This window comes from Scardinius erythrophthalmus (assembly GCF_964197995.2).
Source record: "Scardinius erythrophthalmus genome assembly, chromosome: 14".
In the NCBI taxonomy this organism is placed as follows: Eukaryota; Metazoa; Chordata; class Actinopteri; order Cypriniformes; family Leuciscidae; genus Scardinius; species Scardinius erythrophthalmus.
The window spans coordinates 17,349,264-17,371,763 of record NC_138234.1 but is presented as its reverse complement, the minus strand read 5'-3'; the positions used below and the strand labels follow the sequence as shown (position 1 = coordinate 17,371,763).

The window sequence follows — 22,500 nt, the reverse complement described above, 5'->3', positions numbered from 1 at the left end:
TATAAATGTTACGTATTTATAATAATTTTATTTATAGGCAGCTATATAATGATTTTAATGACATTTTTTTATATATATATATTTAAAATCAAATAAAATGCCACATATGATCTTCTTTTGTATGTGTCATTCTTTTTTTAATCTGATTTGAAATTAATATCACTAGCAAAATTAAAGAAAACATTTTGTAATAATTTTTTTACAAAATGAATCAGACACAGTATTATTTGGTGCAATTATTCCTACACATCCCTAGTTTGCTGATATTAAGTTTCCTGACATATTTTTGAAGGCCAGGATTTTGGTTTGTGGTTATAATGGCAGACAGTGGTTTTATATGCTTGTTAAGGTGTATTTAACGCCCCAGATTGACATATTTTGCTAAATTCCAGGAATTCTGCCTTTTTGTTTCATTCTTTTATTCTTCCTTTTTCTGCTTCTCATCCGTTTTGAATGCATTCTAGACTGCACCCCCTCCCAAATCCCCGTCACCTTTCGGGTGCCCCATCATATTTCAGTCAGGCAGTGATATGGTCCGCCCCGTCGCTGACAGGCAGAAGGGTCCATGTTGTTTTGCTCCTGTGGGGCGGCCCTGTGTCACATGATGGAGTGTTTTATGGCATTAATGAAGTCCAACAGATTTGGATGAGGATGAATCAGGATGAATTTAGTGAAGTGTTGCATTGACACTCTGTGCTGCTCGTTTATAATCTTAGATGGGTCTTTTATATAAATGTGGTTATGTTTGATTGTATTATTTTAATTTTGTTAAAATTCACAAAACATTTATGAAATCCTAAATGCGTGTAGACCAGTACACTACAGTTTTTTATTATTAATGAAAAATATTTTGACATGTTTAATTGAATGTTTTATTAATCATTTTAAAATATTGTTTTTTATATATAAAATTTAAGTAAAAAATATTCTAAACATTTCTATATCTTCCATACTGTGGACTATATATTGTATACAGGATATTTTCTTAAAAAAAATTGTGGGAACAATTACTACAAATGTATTACTTCTGGTCCGATTCAACATACTAGAAATTGAAAGTCAAGTGCATTGCATTATGGGAAACAGCAAAAGTGTGAGCTGTTTGCAAATTTTTTCAAATGTAGTATACCAGCATATTCTGTGTATATTGTTGTACTTCTGCTACTGTTGTTGCGTGCTATTCTTGACATGTTTCTGGAACACGCTGTGTCTTTGTTGTGGTCTAGCAGGCGGCTAGTGTGAGTGTGAGACGAGGAAGATGACTTACAGACTGCTGTATTCATTTATTTTCGCACCCTGCGATGCACAAGCTTCACTTCCAGATGGCCCTGCGGCCAAACACGACTCTGAATCACTTCCTTCCCGCTGAATAAAAGGCTCACAATGATGCAACTGACCTCAGATCCACTTTTATGGATTTTATCACATTTGTTTTCATTAACGTGATTTTGTGGTCAACGGATGTTGTTTATTTCAGCCCAAAAACCAAGAAATAATGTTTTCCTTAAGGCAAGACTGGTGAATAGGGTACAAATATTACTAATAGATATTGCCATGCTTCCCCAGTTGATTGATATTTCAGAAAACTTGTGATACGAAATGTTCAAATAATGTTTAAATTTGCAAATGAGGCATTATCTAACATTGAACATTGGGTAAAGCCAAAATTCTTGTCAAAGTCAAAGGTTTTTACAGAGGTCATCACTTGAGGTGAGCCGACATGTCGCCATGGCCGAATTTTTGCCATTGGCTGTTAAGTGTCAGAAGTGGGCTTTTATTTTGACAGTGACGGGACTTTTATTTTGGCAGCGCCTGAACCAGTCCCTTTAAGGCAAGTCATTTCACTCAGTGGCCATCTTTAAATGCCACACGAATACATACATGAGAGAATCGAACCGTTCGAAATCCCAGAAGACGCTGCGGGCGGTCGATGTACGGAAGCCTGTAAGCTTTAATCTTCCGAGATTCCCGCGAATCCCGCGGCGAGCTCACAAAAACGTGACAGCTCGTGAAAGTAAACATTTGTCCGTTTCTTTTGCTTAATTTTAATGAATCGATAAAGAGCTGAAAAATTAAGGCATATTAAAACACTGACAAAGCATAGGCAACATTAAACAAATGTATTGTAGCTAAAATCTACAGATGCAAAAAGATAAAGTGCAATAAAATAATAATAGTGTATTTTGGATGTTTTCTTTCCACTAGTTTTAAACATGTTATGGAAAGCCCAATATCTCTGACCAGTGCATGAAAAGCAATGTATTTTCCTGTAGTAAAATGAATCTAATAAGTCGTCTTTGTTCTTTTCTCCCTTTTCCCCATCACAGTTTGTCCTTCCGAATGTGCCTACGGTGCCTGCACCCCCCATAAGGAGTGCTGTCACGATCAGTGTCTGGGCGGCTGCTCTTTGCCAGGGAACGCAACCAAATGCGTAGCTTGTCGCAACTTCCTGTTCGGCGAGGCGTGCGTGGAGCGTTGCCCGCTGGGATACTACACCTTCAAGGGATGGCGCTGCGTGTCCTTAAAATTCTGCCAGGACCTCCACAACCAGTGCAAGGGCAAGAGCGGCGACTGCCACGAGTACGTCATCCACAACGGGGCCTGTATCCCAGAATGCCCGTCTGGATACACCACCATGAACTCCACCACGTACGTACCGGCTTTTTGTTTTTAACTACAGGAGCAAAACTGCCAACCGTTAAACAGCATTACACTTTACAATCAACTCAATTCAGATTTTGCTCTGATCCTGATGTGAGTTGATGAGGAACAGAACCTTTTCAGGAGCACAGAATGAGATTTAGGAACTCAGAGGGAGATGAATGTATCACAAGAGAAGACAGAGTTGAATTAAAAGGCCGAGACTGTCGCGAGGAGACGCTTTTGTCCACGGCAGGGAATATATTAGGGAATGTTAACAGAAAGAATCAGTCTAGCATTCAGAAATGAGTCTCAAAAGTTCACAGGTCACATTTCACCGTGAAATCACAAGGAAAAGTCAGAATTAATGTTCTGAATTTGAAAGAAAATAGACTTTTTAAGGAATATGTAAGTATTTATTTTCTTTAAAATTTATAATTATGTAAAATAAATCAAAATTGTATTGCCGCAGTTGCATTGTCACATTTTCTTTCTAATTTTATTTTAACATAGCATAATGTATCCAGACATTTAATTTTATATATTTTTTTGTTATTATTTTCTCAATGATAATTCTTATTACTGTAATGCATACATTTCTTAATGTTAATGCTAATGTTAATTTTATAAAATTATAATATATGTTATATAATGATATATATATATATATATAATATCAAATATGATTGAATTATAATGTTATATCAGTATTAAAAAAATTAAAGGATTCATTTATTTAAAATATTTGAATTGTGAAAAAATGTCACAATATAAAATAATCGTGAAGAAAATGACAAGTATTTTTTGCATTTACAATTATTTTCATGACAATTAAGCACATTTTTACTCTATATTCTATATTAATGCACTTTTTTAATTGCATTACTGTGTAATTAATTTATTAAAATCAGTTAAATGAAAAATTAAATCATTGAATTATTAAAATAGTAAATTATAAAAAAATGTATTTTAAATTTTAAATTAACAAAAATGAGGAAAATGAATTGTCGCTTAATTGTCATGAAAATATTAAATAATTTAAAAGAGAATTTTTTTTTGACAGATTTGTGAGATTTTTTTCCCCTTTATATAAATGCATAAATCATGTGCTTCAGGCATGAAGCTGCAGTTTCTGGTTAAGGCTGTGATTTGTTTTTGGTCGTTTAGCAAATTAACGAACCGGTTGTCACGCTCAACTTGGCCCGGGAGAAGATATAACTGTTTTGGAAGTATCATAACATCGTTTAGTCTTTTCGTCAGTCACGGTAAATTGAAAGCGAGCAGATTATAATGGCCGGTGTCGAGTGTTAAGAGCGTGATAAAATGCCACCCTGATTATTCCAACAGAGTCATTTGCAATCCGGCGGGATTTGTCAAGCCAAGGGGAAGTATAATGAGCCAAACCAAAACAACATTGCGTGTCGGAAAGCGACATTAGCGGCCTTTTTTTGAGCCTGAGTCTGTTTGGCTGGCCCGGGGAATGTCCGGAAGCTTCCGCGCACGCTGGCTTGCACGTCCAGCTTCATGTGTGGGAATTATTAACGCACACATAAACAGAATTAACACTGCGAACGGGACTGAAGTGCAGCCTCGCGGGAACAATGGCAGCCTTTGTTTGTGTTCACTGGGGTCTCAGGGCCTTTAAAAAGGCGGCCTTTGGATTCCTTTGTCTCCACGTCGGAGCGCCGCAGTCGTGGAAGCTTGATGAGTTCTCGGTTTTCCAGGAATTTTGTTTTGAAGTGACGTCGCTTGTTTTTCTCGTCCGGCCACCTTTCGCCTTTGTGGGAGGCAGTCATGCGGCAGCAAGTCCTGTTTCATAACAGCGAGCCCCATCCTTCCCTGTTCTTTTCCAAATGAGAAGAGGGAGCAGCGGGAACCAAAATTCACTGGCAAGTGGATGTAAATATGAAGGGGTTCAAGTGCACAAACTGCGCGTTCACTGCGAATCTGTGGCGGTGTGGAACGCCAAAACTGGAAGGGGAATTAAAGAGTGGGATTATGTGCTTAAAAACCTGAGAGAGAAGAACACTCGTTTGCGAATGAACTGATGTGCTCAGTTAGATTAGCTCAGTTAGCTCTGAAGATTATTTCATCATTGTGAACAAAACTGTGCTCTAAAACATAAAATGGCAGAGTTTCCTCCCCAGTATTCAATGGTGTCGCAATACCAAACTACTGCACATTAACATTAAGTGCTAACTCTCATGAGGCGATTCTTTGAATCCAAATAGCGCGACTAGTGTAATCTGATTCCTGAATGACTCTTATGAGCCGATTCTTTTTAGCGAATCAAAAACATACAATGCGACTAGTGTAATCTGATTCCTCAAAATGACTCTTATGAGACGATTCTTTGAGTCCAAACATACAGCCCTGTTTACATCTGGTATTAAGATGCGTTTTGGTCGATCGGATCACAAGTGGACGAGGGAGACACATTCCATGGTGTTTTAATCCGTCTCTTTTGTCCACTTTCAACCACTTCTGTCCTATTTCTTCGAGGGAAGGGTCAATGTATGGGTGTTTTTTTCAGATCTTTCAATCTAATGGACAAATTTACATATGAATGCGCCCGGAGACGACGGAAAAACACGGAGAGCAGCAGCTTTCGTTTCTGCTCTGACAGCCACGAGAGTGTGTTAGAAATCAGGAATGGTGAGAGAACATTGTTGGCTGGAGACCCAAATTTGGTTTGAAGATGAAAAATGTTTCAATCCTGGAACACTAGCGCGTTTCCCATAATGTTTACTCATTAGGTCAGTAGGCGGAGAGAAGGTGGTCAATTTGAACGCATTTGACCACATGAAGATCCAGTCGGACGCGTTTTCGACTACCTCTGGAAGTGGTCGAAAGTGGACCAGCTCATAACGTTTTACACCCCGTTTACACCTGTATTTAGCATCGTCCACTTCTGATCCAATCGACCGAAACACATCTTAATACCAGGTGTAAACGGGGCCTACGACGAGTGTAATCTGATCCTGAATGGATGACTCTTATTAGCTGGTTCTTTTTAGTGAATCAAAAACATACAATGTGACTAGTGTAATCTGATTCCCAAACGAATGACTTTAACTTCAGTTATTTTTTTAGTTATTCAAATACGTACAGCACATCCAGTATAATATGATTCTCAAAGGAATGAATCGTATGAGCGAATCAAACAGCTTATGAATCAAATGACTTATGAATCTTTCTTCTTTGATTCCACCAAAAAAACAGAACAAGAATGGCAGACTTTGATGTTTATGTATGCATATACATACATACATATATACATACATATACACACACACAGATAGACCTATGTATTATTACGTGTGTTTTTGTATATAAGTCTGGCATTCTTGTCCTGTTGTTTTTTTGGGGTGGAATCAGAGAAGAAAGTCGAATATGAAAGCTCGAAGTTAATTTGGAAAAACAGCAGTGAATTCCTCTCCCACCCATTGCTGCATTTTAGCAAGATTTGAGTGAGATTACATAACGTTTCTCTCTTGTTTTGTCAAAAAGTGATCAAATTAAGCAACAGAATTATACAGATCAGCTGCGTCGCAGGGATTCATTACGCGGTTATTTCTTTCCACTGTATCTTTCAGTGCAATTGCAGATTCTTGCGTCAAAAGGCCTCGTCTTCAGAGTCTCTTTACATGGCACAGACAGAGCGGGTGTTTGCCGTGATGCGGAGCTTGCATACTTCAAGGCCAACGCAACTATCTGTGGCATTTTGTTTGGTCTCAGTGGGATTGTGCTTTCATTTTTGCCCTCAGTGGCCCTTTCCATTCAGATGCAGTGCTGCATTGCAGCTTGAATAGAGCCCACGACACCGTTACACCGCATTTGGGATCGTTCCAAACACAACAACTGCGCAGGTGACATGAGGGAACAATATGTTTGGGCAATCGTGAAAAGTCGTGCCAGCTGGTGACATCATCGCTTATGCAAGCCAGACGTGTCTCTGCTCTTAATTAAAAACATGGCTGTCATGCTTTCAGGTTGAACTGCATGCCATGTGCCGGTCGATGTCCCAAACTGTGTACGGGGGTAAAGACGGTGGACTCGGTCACCGCCGCTCAGGCTCTGCGGGGCTGTACGATCCTCAACGGCAGTCTGATCATCAAGATCAGCGGAGGAAGTGAGTATTGGACACTTTGAAATGTCTTCGAAAGCATATTCATTGCATTTAAGTACAGGAATTTTGTCTGTTTCTTCAAAATCCTTTGCACTTTTTGTCTGTTAGTTCATTATTTAAAAAAATAACAAAAATAGCAATTAATAAATAATAATATAATATAACATTTTAAATAAATAAAATATATAAACCAGACTAATAATTATCATATTTTTTGTATAATAATTTGTATAACGAATAATACAAAAATATTTTTTTAATAAAAATGCAGTTTAAAAATAAAAATACAGTTGATTTATAATTGTATATATTTATAATGATATAATATAATGTAACATAACATTTTAAACACATTAATTCTAAAAACATTAAGAAATGAAACAGCGGAAAATAAAATTAAATGGATGTAAAAATGAAATCCAAATACGTAAAATATTTATATAATAAAGTTAGTTATAACATTATGTATTTATAAATGTATAAAAAAAAGATTTTATTTATTTAAAATATTTATTTTTACATATTTTGTAATGTTTTAAAACAATCTTTGTGTAATACGGTTATTTTAGCCTGTTTTATCCTTTAGCCAAATTTCTAAATGTTTTCAGAATAATAAGAATTGTAATATTATATTTATATAAAACCATTAAAAATGCTTATTGGGCCCATTATTTGAACTCCAAAAAAATATAAATTTATATAAATTATTAGACAAAACAAATAAAATAACAAATGAATGGCAAAATAAATCCAAATACATCAAATATTTATAGAATATTAGTAATTTTATACATTTACAAAAATGTTCTTAAAAAAACTCTTTAGAAATACCCAAGTCAATCAATTGAGCATCATTATACAAAACTGTTTTAAATTTCTGATTACTATGATCGACCAATTAGAGTCAAGTATTTCAGATAGCCGTATAAGTAGTTTGTTTTTGCATACATTAATATGTATCTAAATAGCAGTGTGTGTGAAATGAAACAGTGTGAAGTTTCATGCATATAAAGACACACGTTCTGTTCCTCAGACAATATCGCGGCGGAGCTGGAGTCCAGTCTGGGTCAGCTGGAGGAGATCACGGGTTACCTGAGCATCCGCAGAGCCTACGCTCTCGTCTCCCTCTCCTTCTTCCGCAAGCTGCGCGTTATCCGCGGGGAAGCGCTGGAAGCCGGGTATGTAGGACGCCACCGCTGAGTTGTGTTGTTGGAGTTACAAGTGACTTTGTCATTTGTGGTGATTGATTTTTTTTAATTGCCAATGTCACGTTCTCAGCGCTGTCAAAATAAAAGTCCTGCACGCTGTCAAAATAAAAGTCCTGCACAAAAAACCACACCAACCAATACCGATCATTTAAAAAAAATGCTATATATATGTTGATTTGCATTGTGCACCGTCATTCTTTCTAGGAACTATTCGTTCTACGCCATGGACAACCAGAACTTGCGTCAACTGTGGGACTGGTCCAAACACAACCTCACCATCCTCAACAGCAGGATGTTCTTCCTCCACAACACCAAACTCTGCAAGTCTGAGATCCTCCGGATGGAAGAGGTGACCGGGACCAAGGACAGGATCCCTAAAAACGATATCAGCATCCCAGCTTATGGAGACCAGGCCTTCTGTAAGACCCACAGTGCTTTTGGTTTTACTGGAGCTTGAGCTTTATGTCAAAACCAGACCTCATATCGAACCTCTCTTACAGGTGAAAACCAAGTTCTTAATTTTACACAAATCCGCACATCCCACGACAAGATCCTCATCAGGTGGATGCCGTTCTGGCCCCCAGACTTCAGAGACCTGCTGGGATTCATGGTCTTCTATAAGGAAGCGTGAGTTTTTTTTCTTCTCTTTTATACTTCGATATTGGGATATTGCCTTGATCTGACCCAAATGAAGCCTGAAATTTAAAAGGTGTCACGCCTGAACCACCGGAAGCCATCCTATGTTGGTCCTGGACTGTTAATTTAACCCTATATTAGAAACAATGTTATTATAGTTTTGAAAATGTCACAAATTTTTATTTTTATTTGAGGTTGTATTTTGATTTTCAGTTTGGTTGGAATTGTTACTTTTATGTATACATAGAATTATTTTGTGTGAATGTTTGGAATACGAAGTTTTGGTTTTATTTACTTATGTTTACAAAAGTATTATTAAAATACTATTTATATATTATTTATTTAACTGTTATTAATTAATATAAATGTGATTTATGTCACACTCGTTTAAAAAAAATAATGTAATTGCTTTGAACTTGAACTTGAACTTCTATATTATTAGAATTCGCTAATAAAAATGTTGTCCTTCTGTAAACTGCTTTAAACAAAAAAAAATGTTTTAGAATTGGCTAATAAAGTTCATTATTATACATTCAATTACGATTAATACAAAATATTTTTTTTACTTTTTTAAATTATTTAAAGCTCGAAAGCATTCAAACACAATTTAATTATAATTATGATTACTTAGTCAAATATATAACTAAATATTATATTCTTTAGTATAATTTATAATTTAATTTTATATTTAATATTTAATTCTGAGTAAATTGCTTTAACCATTGAAAGACTGTAAAACCTAAATATTCTAATACTTAATAAAAGTAATTTAATAATAATCACTTAATAAACTTAAGAAATTTAATTACTTAATTACATTTTTGTACATTTCATTATAATTAGTTAATAAAAATGTTGAAAGTACTTTTTTCTTAATAATTATATATTATTATATTTAACAGTAATTAGTTCATATGAAAGTATGAAAATATATGTCCTCTTTTTCCATTCAGTCCCTATAAGAACGTGACTGAATATGACGGACAGGATGCCTGTGGCTCCAACAGCTGGGCGATAGCTGACGTGGAGCCTCCACCACGCCCCACCGAGGGCAACCAGAATGAGCCGGGTCACCTCATCATGCCTCTGAAGCCCTGGACCCAGTACGCCATCATGGTCAAAACCCAACTCGCCGCCTCTGACGACCACCAGGTCCGCGGGGCCAAGAGCGAGATCATCTACGTCCGCACCGACGCCACGCGTGAGTTATAGCAGCTGACAGGGACATCGAGTTTCTTCTCGTTATTTTGGCTATAAGCAATAAGATATATACGCACAATACATATTATATAGGTTAAAAATTTATATTAATTTTATACATATATTTTTTAAAATAAATTATCATTATAATTGTAATATAATTAAATTGAAATTAGAATTATTGTAATAAATACATGTACAGGTTGAAAAACTGCATATTAGTTTTATACATGTATTTATATTTTTAAATAGGTTGTAATTGTAATATAATTGAATAGAAATTAAAACTTTAATATGAATTAAATGAAGTAAATTAATAAAATGTAAAAAAATACATTTAATACAGGTTGAAAAAATGCATATAAATTGTAATTGTTCTATAATTATTACATATAATTTTAATATACATTTTATAGTAAATAAATAAATATATAAATAGAATGAATGTGTATATATATATATATATATATATATACACACACACACACACACAAACACATACATACATACTTATATATGTATATATATTAATAAATATGTATAAATGCATATTAATTAATAATTGTATTAAATTATTATTTTTATATACGTATAATTGTAATTATAATAAATATAAAATTTCAATGTGTATATATATACACAAGAGTTTGTTCTCAGTCCATCAGCCCTGTAGCGTGATGTGAATGAAATGACTCGTGAAAGCTTGTCATCTGAGAACCGAAAGCTGAAGCTGCTCTGTTTCTAATGTGTAACAGGACCCTCAGTGCCACTGGACCCCATTTCCCGGTCCATCTCCTCCTCGCAGATCATTCTGAAGTGGAAGCCGCCCTCCGATCCCAACGGAAACATCACCCACTACATCGTCTACTGCCAGAAGCAGAACGAGGACATCACGCACTACAAGTTCGACTACTGCCAGCAAGGTAGATTACCAGCATGTTTGTGTCGACGCCTGTGCGGTCAGACGTCCAATTGCTCATTAAGTTCTTTGTGTCCACTCTACAGGGATGAAAGTGCCGTCCCATACGCCGACACACCATGACATTGAAGAAGACCAGAAGGGGAACCAAACGGAGTTGCCCGACGAGAAGGGGCGCTGCTGCGCCTGCCCCAAAACAGAGACGCAGCTGAAGAAAGAAGCAGAAGAGTCTGAATTCCGCAAGACCTTTGAGAACTACCTCCACAATGAAGTGTTTGAACCCAGGTACACAACACGACTGGCATTTATGCATTTATAACGTTCCTTGTCCTGGCATCAGCAGTCATTTCCTTGTAAATTACAAAAATACACAGTACATATGTCATGTGTCAGCAGAATACTGACAAACTGATGGCTGATAAGTAGCTGATAACTTCTATATAATAATATTATATAAAAATATATGATAATATAAAAGTTTTTTTTTTAAATCAGTTTTAATTTTTTTAATAGTTCTTGTTAATGACTTATCAGCTATTTATTTAATGTTTATTATTTGTATTCTTAATATAATTGTAAGTAATTATATTATCATTTGTATTTTTTTTTTAAATGAATAGAATTTTTTCAACCTGAATTAAATCTGTTTATTACGATTAATCACTATTTTAAATGTAGTTAAACGCATTGTGTATGACTACACAATTGCTCCCATTTATAACCCAACTTTAATGCAGAAACACAAAGCACGATACGCTCTATCCATCTGCCACATCGGTCACACTCTGTACATGGTACACCTTGTGCATTTCCTCTCTGAAGCGTTTAATGGTTCCTGTCCATTCGTCCCTGTAAGCACCATCCCGTAGGGATGTATTTTCGTATGTGCCAGTCTGGAAAGCAGCCATGAGGACTGGTATCTTGCTGTGGGTTAATCCTGTGCAGAGTCCCATGAATAGATCGCTGTAGTATTAAATGGGTCCTTACTCTTCTGTTGAACATCAAGGATCTATAGCGCCATCTACTGGTTTATAGCCACATTGCAGCTTATTCTGCCCCAAGAAATGCTCATGTAGACAGCAAGTGACCATTTGACCATGTAAATTACTGATTTTACAATAAATATTGGCAGTATAATTTAGTTTTTTTAAAGCTGGCCAGAAAACACAACTAACCCTTCATTGTGTAGCATTAGTTAGGATGTTTATTTAGGTCTGTTAAAACTCATTTTTCACTGTCAACCTGCAGGCCTCACCGACGGCGCCGCTCAGTGGGCGTAGCCAATGCTACATTGCCGAATTTTTCGATCACACCGTCCAGCCTGCCCAACTTTGCCACCACTTCAATCCCAGAGGAGGAGAAGAGCCGGAAGATGGTGTTCAAAACCAGCTCCAAAGAGTCCACGGTCATCTCCGACCTGCTCCACTTCACCAGCTACCAGATCGAGATCCAGGCCTGCAACCACCCCACGGACCAGAACCGCTGCAGCATGCCTACATACGTCAACGCCCGCACGCTGCCTGAACGTAAGACCACCGGACCGTCTTTCACATAATACAGGAGACAGAAAGCTTTGGATTCATGTTGTAATGCATCGACTTCCCATTTGTGTTCTTAGTAAAATCGGACAACATTGTCGGGCCAGTGACTCATGAATTTATTCCTGATGAACCGGAATTCGTCTTCATCAAATGGCAGGAACCGAGAGCACCCAACGGCATGATCATACTATATGAAGTCAAGTTCCAGAGGATGTCAGATAGCTATGTAGGTGTTTAATTCATTCTAAAGAAAGTCAATATTTCTACATTTCAAAATATGCATATACAACACTGATGAGAATAATACTTCAGAATAAGTGAACTTTTTTACTCAGACAAGTGAATGACAGATTTCAGACACATGAAAAGGCTTAATGTCAAGCCCTGTGTGTGTGTGTGTGTGTGTGTGTGTGTGTATACATATGCACACACACACACACACACACACATATATATATATATATATACATACATACATATATACATATAAATACATACATATACATATACATATATATTAAAATACACGGCAACTTCCCTGTTTCCTTTTCTTAAGTAAACAATTTTATGTCTGGTTAATTTTTTTCTTTTTCATTTCTTGTCCCTTAGGAGGATATAATCTGTGTGTCCAGAATCACTTATGAGAAAAATCATGGCTGTCGATTAAGAGTAGGGCATCCTGGGAATTACAGTGTGAGAATCCGCGCCACCTCACTGGCCGACAACGGTTCCTGGACGGAGCCTGTGTACTTCTCTGTTCAAGACAGTAAGCTTTATTGCGTTTATATTTTTTTACTGTTAATTTGGCCACTATGGTCTCTAATAAACATGTTTTGCAGGGGAAATGAACATGAAAATCATCATTGGCCCAGTCATCTGCTTCATTGTACTGATGTTTCTGGCCAGTACAGTCTTTATTGTCCTTAAGAAGAAGTATGTATAAGACACTCTTAAATTAAGCCCTTGTTTGTCATATATAGACAGTGCTCTCATGTATAATTTTTTTTCTCCCAGACAAACTGAAGGACCGACTGGCCCATTGATTGCTTCCTCAAACCCAGAATATTTAAGTGCAAATGATGGTAAGATAGAATTTTAGATGTAACCCAATTAATAAAATAAATAATTAAAAGATTGTCAACCAGTGTTATTGATAAATATGTGCTTATACGGTATATTATGTTTATATCTTATCCACGTTTTTAATTAATAATAAAAAAAAATACTAAACAAGTATGAATAAAATAAGCATAATTAAAAAAAATTACCAAATCACTGGAATGAAACATATATTTACATTATTTATAGCCTTTAATTTTACATTTCACACAGATTGAAACTAAAATCTTGTAAATAAAGTTTGGAATTTTTATCCAATCAATCAAATAAATAATCAACTGACTAATTGGTTGGTTACCAGAATAGTTGTTAGATGCAGCAATATCATAAAAAAAATAGTAAACATTTACTTATTTTTGTTTTAATTTATAGCTTTCTTTTTTTCTTTTTTGGTAAGCAAAACAAAATATAACGCAGGAATTAAAATTTTGCTTCAATTAATTGAAGAAATAAACGAAACATCTTAATTATTTGGGATTATAAGATCAAATGTGTCCACCTCTGCTTTGTGATAGTAATACTGAGTTTGTGTGTTCGCAGTGTACATCCCAGACGAATGGGAGGTGCCTCGGGAGAAGATCAACGTTTTTAAAGAGCTCGGTCAGGGATCGTTCGGAATGGTGTACGAAGGCATCGCTAAAGACATCGTGAAGGGCGAGCCGGAGACGCGAGTGGCCGTAAAAACCGTCAACGAGTCTGCAAGTCTACGCGAGAGGATCGAGTTCCTCAATGAAGCTTCAGTCATGAAAGCGTTTAGCTGCCATCATGTGGTGAGTGTGGATGTCCTTGAGAACCGAAATAATCAGGCCGAAAACGACCTTGTCTAAATGTTTGACGTGTTCGCCTAGGTCCGCTTGCTCGGTGTAGTATCTAAGGGGCAACCATCGTTGGTCGTCATGGAATTGATGACGCACGGAGATTTGAAAAGCTATCTGCGTAGCCTGAGACCTGATTCTGAAGTAAGACTTCCTGTTTCTGTTGTAGAACGACCCCTTATCCCCAATTGTCATATCCCGGACGAGCCCCCAATTTTGTTAACCCTAAAATGAATTAAATGCTGCCATTTTGATGCTAAATAACACAGTTTCCCTCAGCTTCAATGGCTATATGAGTCCACAAAACATCACAGACAATTATTAACTGTAGCCTTTGGCCGTGACCATTGATTAAGTGTTGTTTTTTTTTACAGAATAACCCAGGCCGGCCACCACCAACCCTGAAGGAGATGATCCAAATGGCAGCGGAGATAGCAGACGGTATGGCATACCTCAACGCTAAAAAGTTCGTCCACAGGGACCTTGCTGCCAGAAACTGCATGGTGGCTGAAGATTACACTGTGAAAATTGGAGGTAAGCAGACCAGAATTGAGCATATTCAGGGTCAAACCTGGGGTTTGAAGGGCAAAACATCCTGATTTCGGTCTTTATTGCAGATTTCGGTATGACGCGAGATATCTACGAGACTGATTATTATCGCAAGGGCGGGAAAGGCTTGCTGCCCGTCAGATGGATGGCGCCAGAATCTCTGAAAGATGGCGTTTTCACCGCGCACTCTGACTGCTGGTGGGTATTTCTTTGCTAACCAGTTTTCTAGAAAAACATTTAGATCGATCACCTGCAAGCAACTAGTCAAGAAATTGTTGGGTGTCCAATTCTGTTCCTGGAGTGCCACTATCCTCCAGAGTTTAGCGCCGATCCCAATTTAACATACCTAAACCATCTAATGAATGTCTTTGAGGTTACTAGAAACTCCCAGGCAAGGGTGTTGGAGCAGGATTGAGCTAAAGTCTGCTGGACACGGTTCCTCCAGGAGTAGGATTGGACACTCCTGGGTTAGGGAACAGAGAGGTTCCACCAAAATAAATGGATATCTAGGCAATCCCAGCTTATTGAGTTTGCAGTACTGTAATTAAAAGTCTGACCACTTTCAGGTCTTTTGGAGTGGTGTTATGGGAGATCAGCACGCTTGCAGAGCAGCCTTACCAGGGACTGTCCAACGAGCAAGTGCTCAAGTTTGTCATGGATGGAGGATACCTGGACAGACCGGAGAACTGTCTGGAGAGAATGTAAGTACCAACATGGAGGTAAACTGCTGAAAATACTATCTTGATAGTTTGCTGGTTTACCCTAAGAAATCTGTTGACGTTCCCAGTATCCAAAACTAGTGTATCGTTACAGACAAAATCAGAGATGTTTTTTCCGAATGTCGCACACCCATCAAGGAGACTTGACTTGAGATGGAGATTTAAGTAGTAAGATTGTCCTCTCTCTCTCTAACTCTTCTCCCAGACACAGCCTCATGCAGATGTGTTGGCAGTACAACCCGAAGATGCGGCCCACCTTCCACGAGATCATCGAGATGATCAAGGAGGACCTGCATCCCACTTTCCAAGAGGTCTCCTTCTTCTACAGCGAGGAGAACAAATTGCCTGAGAGCGAGGATTTCGATATGGACTTCGAGAATATGGAGAGCATACCACTGGACCCCTCATCCTATTCCCAACGCGAGGAGAGCCTCAATAGAGACAACGGCCCCTCGATGGGCCTACGGGGCAATTACGAGGAGCACGTGCCCTATACGCATATGAACGGTGGAAAGAAAAACGGCAGAATTCTGTCTTTACCCAGATCTAGTCCGTCCTAACATTTGCCTCGGCTTTTCCTTTCTCGTTTTTTTGTTTTGTTTTGTTTTTTTTTAAATAAAGGTTTTTAAATGTGTTATTTTTGCAGAGGCCCTTAAAGATACACAGATCTCAGGTCTTTTTTGTTGTCGTCGTCGTCGTCGTTTCTGTCTCACGCTACACTAGTATGGTTACAGCGAAAAAGGACGTTTTATCATCCGGCACACCATACGCTTTCTGACACTTTTACACTTTTGCCAAGTTTCCAAGACAGTTTGGTTGGGCAAACTGTGAACATGACTAAATCAACCAGAAAAGCTGCTTCAGCTACATCACCTCAAAGTCCACTTCCTTTTCCCTGGATGCTTATTTCCTGTCTGTCTTTTTAGGGCCCAAGCCCTGAAAGGGTGCAGAGCCCTATCGGTTTTTTTTTTTTTAAGTGGAAATCTTTTGAGATAGTGGCCTTTTATTATGTGGCCTATAAAAAAAAAGAGAAGTGTCTATCAATGCTTGTGTTAATTTCTTTAGAACAATGACTTTACAGTGTGGAACTATGGGATGGCTTATATTCTTTTAGAACAAACTTTTGTTTTCTAGAGGAATGACTTTTTATTTTGTCCTGGAGAATTCCTGAATTCACATAGATGATTTTCACATGGTTTTCTGGTGAATGAGGTTTAATTTATTTGCTTTTATTATTTTATTTTCCTCTGAGCTTTTTACTCCTGTGTCCTTTTTACCGGCTGAAGGATATTTAACAGTTATGAATTGGACAAAAGAGTTACTCAGACTGACCAATAGCTGCTGCTCTGATTTAAAGTGGGTATTTTATTTTATATATATATATATATATATATATATATATATATATGTATCAGTATTTTAAATATACTATCCACAACATCTGAACTTTTGTACATAATTCTAATGTCTTTTTCTAATGTCTTCAGCTTTGCTTATACAATATTTTTATTGGAAAATAATATTTTCTTTTGTGAGCTGTTTTTTTTTTATGTCTAACCAAAAACAATCGCATTAATTAACGTGCAGGTCGACTCGCAGTGATATTCCAGTGTACAGAGGGGAGCATTTTTGGTTTAGTTTAAAATATCAAAATGTCAATTACATTTTGGGATAATTAACAATAATTATAGAATTAATAATAGTAATTATTATTATTATTTAGTTAAAAATACACACATTTGATTGCTCAACTGAAGAGAATAAACGTTTGTATTTCCTGTCATAAATCGAATTGTTGTAGGATATCCCTCAGTTTAATTTTGGGCTTCCGAGTGCTGTTACGGAGAATGCTTTTGGGAATGTTTTGGAGCATCGTCTTCGGTGGGATTATGAAAGGTGGTTTTTGGCTCGATTTGCTATTTACCTGATTTTTCAGGGTAAATGATGACAAAAAAAGATAGATAAGCTGATCTACAGAGGGATACTGGGTAGTTTTTTTGACAGTGGAAATATACTAATTCGACATGGCAATATTCGAATCGGATCAATAAAGCATTCCTGTAAGTTGTCAGGCTCCGGTACCTGTTAAAGTATCCAAAAGTGAGTGTAGTTCTCGCACGGCGTGACATAACAATGGTGTTTACTCAGTAGTTCTGAGAAAGGGAAGTCTTAGAAGACCAATGGGAAAGTAAGCTTCCTTCTCTCTGTCGGAATGATGCCGCTTTTCCCCAATGAACCCCTTCATGGCAGACAGCTTTCGTATGCAGACGCTCAATTCCTCAACTTTGTGCCTTCTCCCATCGCCAGAGGCAAGAGAGATGGCATTTTTTACTGGATCTTACTTGTCGTCATCAAAAATGTGCACATTTCATATATGTGTGTGTATATTTGTGTATGTATATTTATTTGTGGGTATTCGGGAGAGAAACGGCAGAACGAGGCTAAAATTCACACGCAAGCTTTTGAAAAGAAATTTGCCATTTCCTCACCATAATGCTCATGTTTTTTACCGTAGCCTGATAGAAAAATGTTCCCTTTCTCGACCTTATTGGCTTTATTTTAGATGTACATAGCAGAATCAAAGAAATCAAACTTGCTTGTAGCTCTTCGTACACTATTACAAAGAAAGTCAAAGTTTTCTTTTTTTTTTTTTTTTTTTTTTTTTTTGCTGTAGCAGTGAGGAGACATCTATATGAATTTTATTTTCTAAATTACAAGATTACCATATCTTTGAAAAGGCAAATGTTGATATTTTTATTTATTTAATGATCCTCATAATAATGTAAATCCTTGCTAGCTTTTATTACAATACTCTTAAGGCGGGTAAAACTAGTCTTTTATGTGTTTGTTTTTGTGTTTAAAGAGAGATACAGCTGGTGAGGTCGAGAACGCAGTGGGTTTACTAGCGCTAAAGTCTTTCTGTTGGTTGTTTGGACACAGTCTACCTCAGTATGTTGTTAGAAAATTTATTAGAGCCACATGCATCTCTCTTTAGTTGTTTGAATTTCTTTAACAGGCTTGTTTCGGGGCAGCGAACACCACGTCCACAATCCCCAATTCGGCCACTAGGAGTTCTCTCTCGCAATCACGAACATAAACTGATTTCCCTTTGGCGATATTTTGATTTTGGAAGAAAGCTTTGAATCCAAAGATTCACTTTAAAGGGTTGCGTCTTTCTTTCGATTCGTTTGAATTACGCAGAGCCAGTTTAGTTGCGAAACAATGAGATAAAATATTCATAAAAAGTTTGAACATGGAGTATTACAAAGGTACAACGTAAAAAAAAACTGTGAGGTGTGTGGGGAAAAACTAGCTATTATAGTACGGTACACCGTTTAGCTCTGTACGCTAGGAGTTTTATATCGACTATTACGTAAAGCACTTATTTGAATAATACAAACGTTTTCTTTAAGCCACTTGTCGTTACGCCACGAATAGTCCGCAATTTTTGTATCTGCGATTTAAGCTGAATTTAACCTTTCGAGTCACTTCCTAAGAGTGGATGACTACTGAATTACAGTTTGTTGCGCTAAAATGTCCACGAAACATTTTTTTTATACTTTTTTTTTTTTTTTTTTAATTGGCTACGTAGTTACAGTGGGTGTTTGTGGAAACCGCTTCTTTGCTCGCTGCGATATCTTACCGAACAAACTTTCTGATGCCCCCTAAGTTCGTATATAAAAAAAAATCGTTAACTGTTTCTTTTTTGTTTGTTTTCTCCAAATGTGATTGTCTTTTTTTTATCATTGTGTTTTTCTACTGTGAAAAAAAAAATTCTATCAATGCCATAGTTTATAGTAAACACGGACTTCACCTCTGCCTCTCCTTACACGTGCGTTCATAAATATTCTTGCGGACAATCCTATGTGCCATAGAAACTTTTTTTTTTTTTTTCTCAGGGAGATGTGAGCGTTGGGTTTCGTTTATCGGAGGAGCGTCAATTATCCACTGCTAGCTTAATCGTACGAGAAAAACGTAAGGATGGACAACTGCAAAAACGATGCCTTTGGATGCCTGTCGTGCATCTCTAAAGCATTTAGCATATTTCGTTGCCTCTCCATTGTGTGTCGGGGAATAAATTGAGCGCCCCCTGGTGGATCCGTAGTGCCTTGCACAAACCTAAGTATCCTCCAAGCCAAACCTGGCCAGCAAACTCCCTGGACCGGATTGTTTTTCACCCAACATCCTCAAAATACTGGAGCCTATTGTACAGATTTCTAGGTACACAGGTTAGCACATCTTTGGCTCAATGCTTGGCTCGGTTTTACTGTATTGGTATATGTGAATGATATTCTTTTCTTTTTCTTTTGAATTAAGCTGAACTTGTCTCTTCTTGGAAATGCTACGGCTTTTTTTGTGCGCTCGACAAACTACCCAACGTCGTACGATAGATTCACCAAACAACAACTTCGGCAGCTCCCAGTGTAAATCTAAATTAAGAGACTATAATTTTGATAAATGACCTTACATTTTCACATCAACCCAAATGCGGTTTTCTACAGCAAGCTAGAAGAGCAAAACAGGTCGAGCGCAAGGCATTGTATGTATTTTATTGTTTTTAAAAGGAAAAAAGTATTACACGTAGAGATATTAATTTCTATTTTTTTAGTCAAAATAGGGAGGGCAAATTCAATAACTTTTTTGACTGACTGTAAACTTTTACTATTCATGTACATTACGGAATTAACATTATCAATGTATATAGCTTTCTTTTCAATGAGAGTGTGATGTCTTTTGTTCATGGCATTACACTGTGATTCAGAGATAGAAATGACATCGATTTTGCTCTCCAAACTGATCGGATGACAATCCCGTTCAGGGTTTGGCCTACAATGTTCTTCTTTGTACGACGTTGCATTGTTGTTTAATTCTTTTACTTCATGTACAACTACTTGTTTGCCATCCAAGAAATGATTGCATATCCTTTTGTCAGCATTTTGTATTTGTAAATTGTTACCCTTTTCTTTGTACTATACGGAAAATTCCTCGACATGGCGATTCATAAAGGTGACCGTTTGAATAAACAATTGTTTTTCAATGTGAAAAACTGGAAAAGACCACTGCAGACTTTATTATAAGCTACAATCATGCACAAATAAAGGTATGACTGACATCTGAAACGATTGACAACTTACACATACAGATTACAGTGAGCAAATCCGGATTTTAAAAAGTCATGTTGGCCCCGGTTACATCAGCAAGTCAAGTTTTGTTAATATTGAATGTGTTAAATGTTTATTTCTTATGTAAATCTGGGCTTATATATGATAGACGGACATTTTTCAAATGGTCTGGCCTGTTTAAACATCAAATGATCAGAAAATTGTGTATTTTGTTTCAACTGTTGTCCTGTAAAATTTTCTCTTTGGTTTAAAGTTTCATCATTTTGTTCGTTTCGTTTATCCCTGCTGTTCTTGGTTTCCTTTCGTTTGTTTTCTGTGTTTTATTTCTCCTCTGTGCACATAGTCGATCCCCACGGCTGTTTTTATTTCTCAGTCCTGTCATTCATCTGTATTGTAGTTTCACCTGTAAATGTTATTTAATCATCAACACACACTTTCCCCTCAAAACTTTCCCTTCGCTGGTTGAAATTGTGCCATTTACGTTGCGGTACGCGAGCGTATGGAAAACCACCGTCACTTATTTAAACAAAACAATTAATTCGTCTGACCAGGATCAAACTGTGCCATGATTAACTAGTACGGATCGACAGGTTTAGTTTTTCAATGAGAGCCAAGCAGTGACGTGTACAGTAAATGTTGGAATGAAATGAAAATGAATCTTGCTGTGTGTAAATTATTCAACAATTAACTGTTTATATGAAATTTATGAATTAAAAATTATTGGCAAAAAATGGCTCTCAGAGTTGTGTCTGTTCCCAAGATAATGGACAAAAACAGTAATTTGTTATTACAGCACATGTTAAATTTAGTTCACTTTCATTAAATGGAAAAGAACAACCAAGATCAAAATTTCTCCTTTTATGTTCCACAGAAGACAGGAAATCATACAGGTTTGGAACGACATGAGGGTGAGTAAATTATTTTAAGTCTTTAGTGCTACTTGCAAAAATTACAGTTTTTTAGTTTTTTTTTTTTTACTTAATGAAATGAATGTACTATATTTTGGTTCGATAATGTTTTTTATTCAATATTTTGCATTTTTAGGGTATTTTATGGTACTAAATTGTATTTATGGTATAGTTATGATCCATTTATTACCTGTTAATAACTTTGAGCATAGACCTGAGAATAAAATTTCCCAACTTAAACTATTGTAAATCTTAAATGCTTTGTAGCACAGACTTAAGTTTTGTCTCTTTTTACAAAGGACACTTGGAAGATTATTGCTGATGTGAAAAAAAAAAACGTTAAAGTGAAACTTTGTTATGGAAGTTTGTTTATTATGAAAAATACTCAAAAAATACTATTTATAGATTTTATGAAATATATATTTTCCAAAACATGTTTTACTTTAAAACTGTGAGAGAATCAAAGCCAATCTAAACGAATTTGAGGTTGATATCCAAAAAAAAACAAAAAAAATGCTTTTAGTAAGATTTTGTTCATGCGCAGTACCAAATATTTCCACTAGGTGAAATTCGCTTCCCATTCGGTTTCCAGTGCGGTTGTTTTTGACTATGAACAGTACAACTCTTTTTTTTTTTTTTTTTTTTTTTCCAGGACCATTTAACCTTTTTGAATCATGTCCATAATTTTTGTGTGTGTGTTCACATAGGAAGTCCCAAAACCTTTACCAAGTTTCATACCGATGAAGTAAAAAAAAAAAAAAAAAAAAAGCTTTTTCTTTTCTTTTTTTGACCAAACAGCACCAGAGGGTTAAGTTTAATTTCTTCTTTTTAAGTTTTGGTTGAGCTGTTGCTTTAAACATTCATACGTTTATAATTGCATGCCCCAATTAGAAATTAGAAAGTATGCCTAATTTTCTTGAACCACAGATTGAAAAATAGTATTAGATTATTTAAGTTTTGTCAATTTTAGGCACATAATACTTTTTAGATGTTC

At 36.5% G+C, this 22,500-nt stretch overlaps 1 protein-coding gene across 1 annotated transcript in view; it reads left to right on the top strand.

Annotated features, from left to right (window-relative positions):
• The window catches only part of insrb (insulin receptor b), a 72,848-nt gene extending 56,331 nt beyond the window's left edge, over nucleotides 1–16,517 (top strand). Inside the window, exons 3-21 of the mRNA XM_081385543.1 lie at nucleotides 2,328–2,649; nucleotides 6,633–6,772; nucleotides 7,803–7,947; nucleotides 8,182–8,396; nucleotides 8,478–8,604; nucleotides 9,567–9,814; nucleotides 10,569–10,736; nucleotides 10,819–11,017; nucleotides 11,981–12,258; nucleotides 12,351–12,499; nucleotides 12,883–13,039; nucleotides 13,113–13,206; nucleotides 13,288–13,355; nucleotides 13,933–14,162; nucleotides 14,241–14,351; nucleotides 14,582–14,741; nucleotides 14,825–14,954; nucleotides 15,323–15,457; nucleotides 15,681–16,517. Of these exons, the coding sequence (XP_081241669.1) occupies nucleotides 2,328–2,649; nucleotides 6,633–6,772; nucleotides 7,803–7,947; nucleotides 8,182–8,396; nucleotides 8,478–8,604; nucleotides 9,567–9,814; nucleotides 10,569–10,736; nucleotides 10,819–11,017; nucleotides 11,981–12,258; nucleotides 12,351–12,499; nucleotides 12,883–13,039; nucleotides 13,113–13,206; nucleotides 13,288–13,355; nucleotides 13,933–14,162; nucleotides 14,241–14,351; nucleotides 14,582–14,741; nucleotides 14,825–14,954; nucleotides 15,323–15,457; nucleotides 15,681–16,035 (3,431 nt within the window). The 3' untranslated portion in view covers nucleotides 16,036–16,517. The remainder of the gene's footprint in view (nucleotides 1–2,327; nucleotides 2,650–6,632; nucleotides 6,773–7,802; nucleotides 7,948–8,181; nucleotides 8,397–8,477; nucleotides 8,605–9,566; nucleotides 9,815–10,568; nucleotides 10,737–10,818; nucleotides 11,018–11,980; nucleotides 12,259–12,350; nucleotides 12,500–12,882; nucleotides 13,040–13,112; nucleotides 13,207–13,287; nucleotides 13,356–13,932; nucleotides 14,163–14,240; nucleotides 14,352–14,581; nucleotides 14,742–14,824; nucleotides 14,955–15,322; nucleotides 15,458–15,680) is intronic.
• The last annotated feature ends 5,983 nt before the right edge of the window (nucleotides 16,518–22,500 follow it).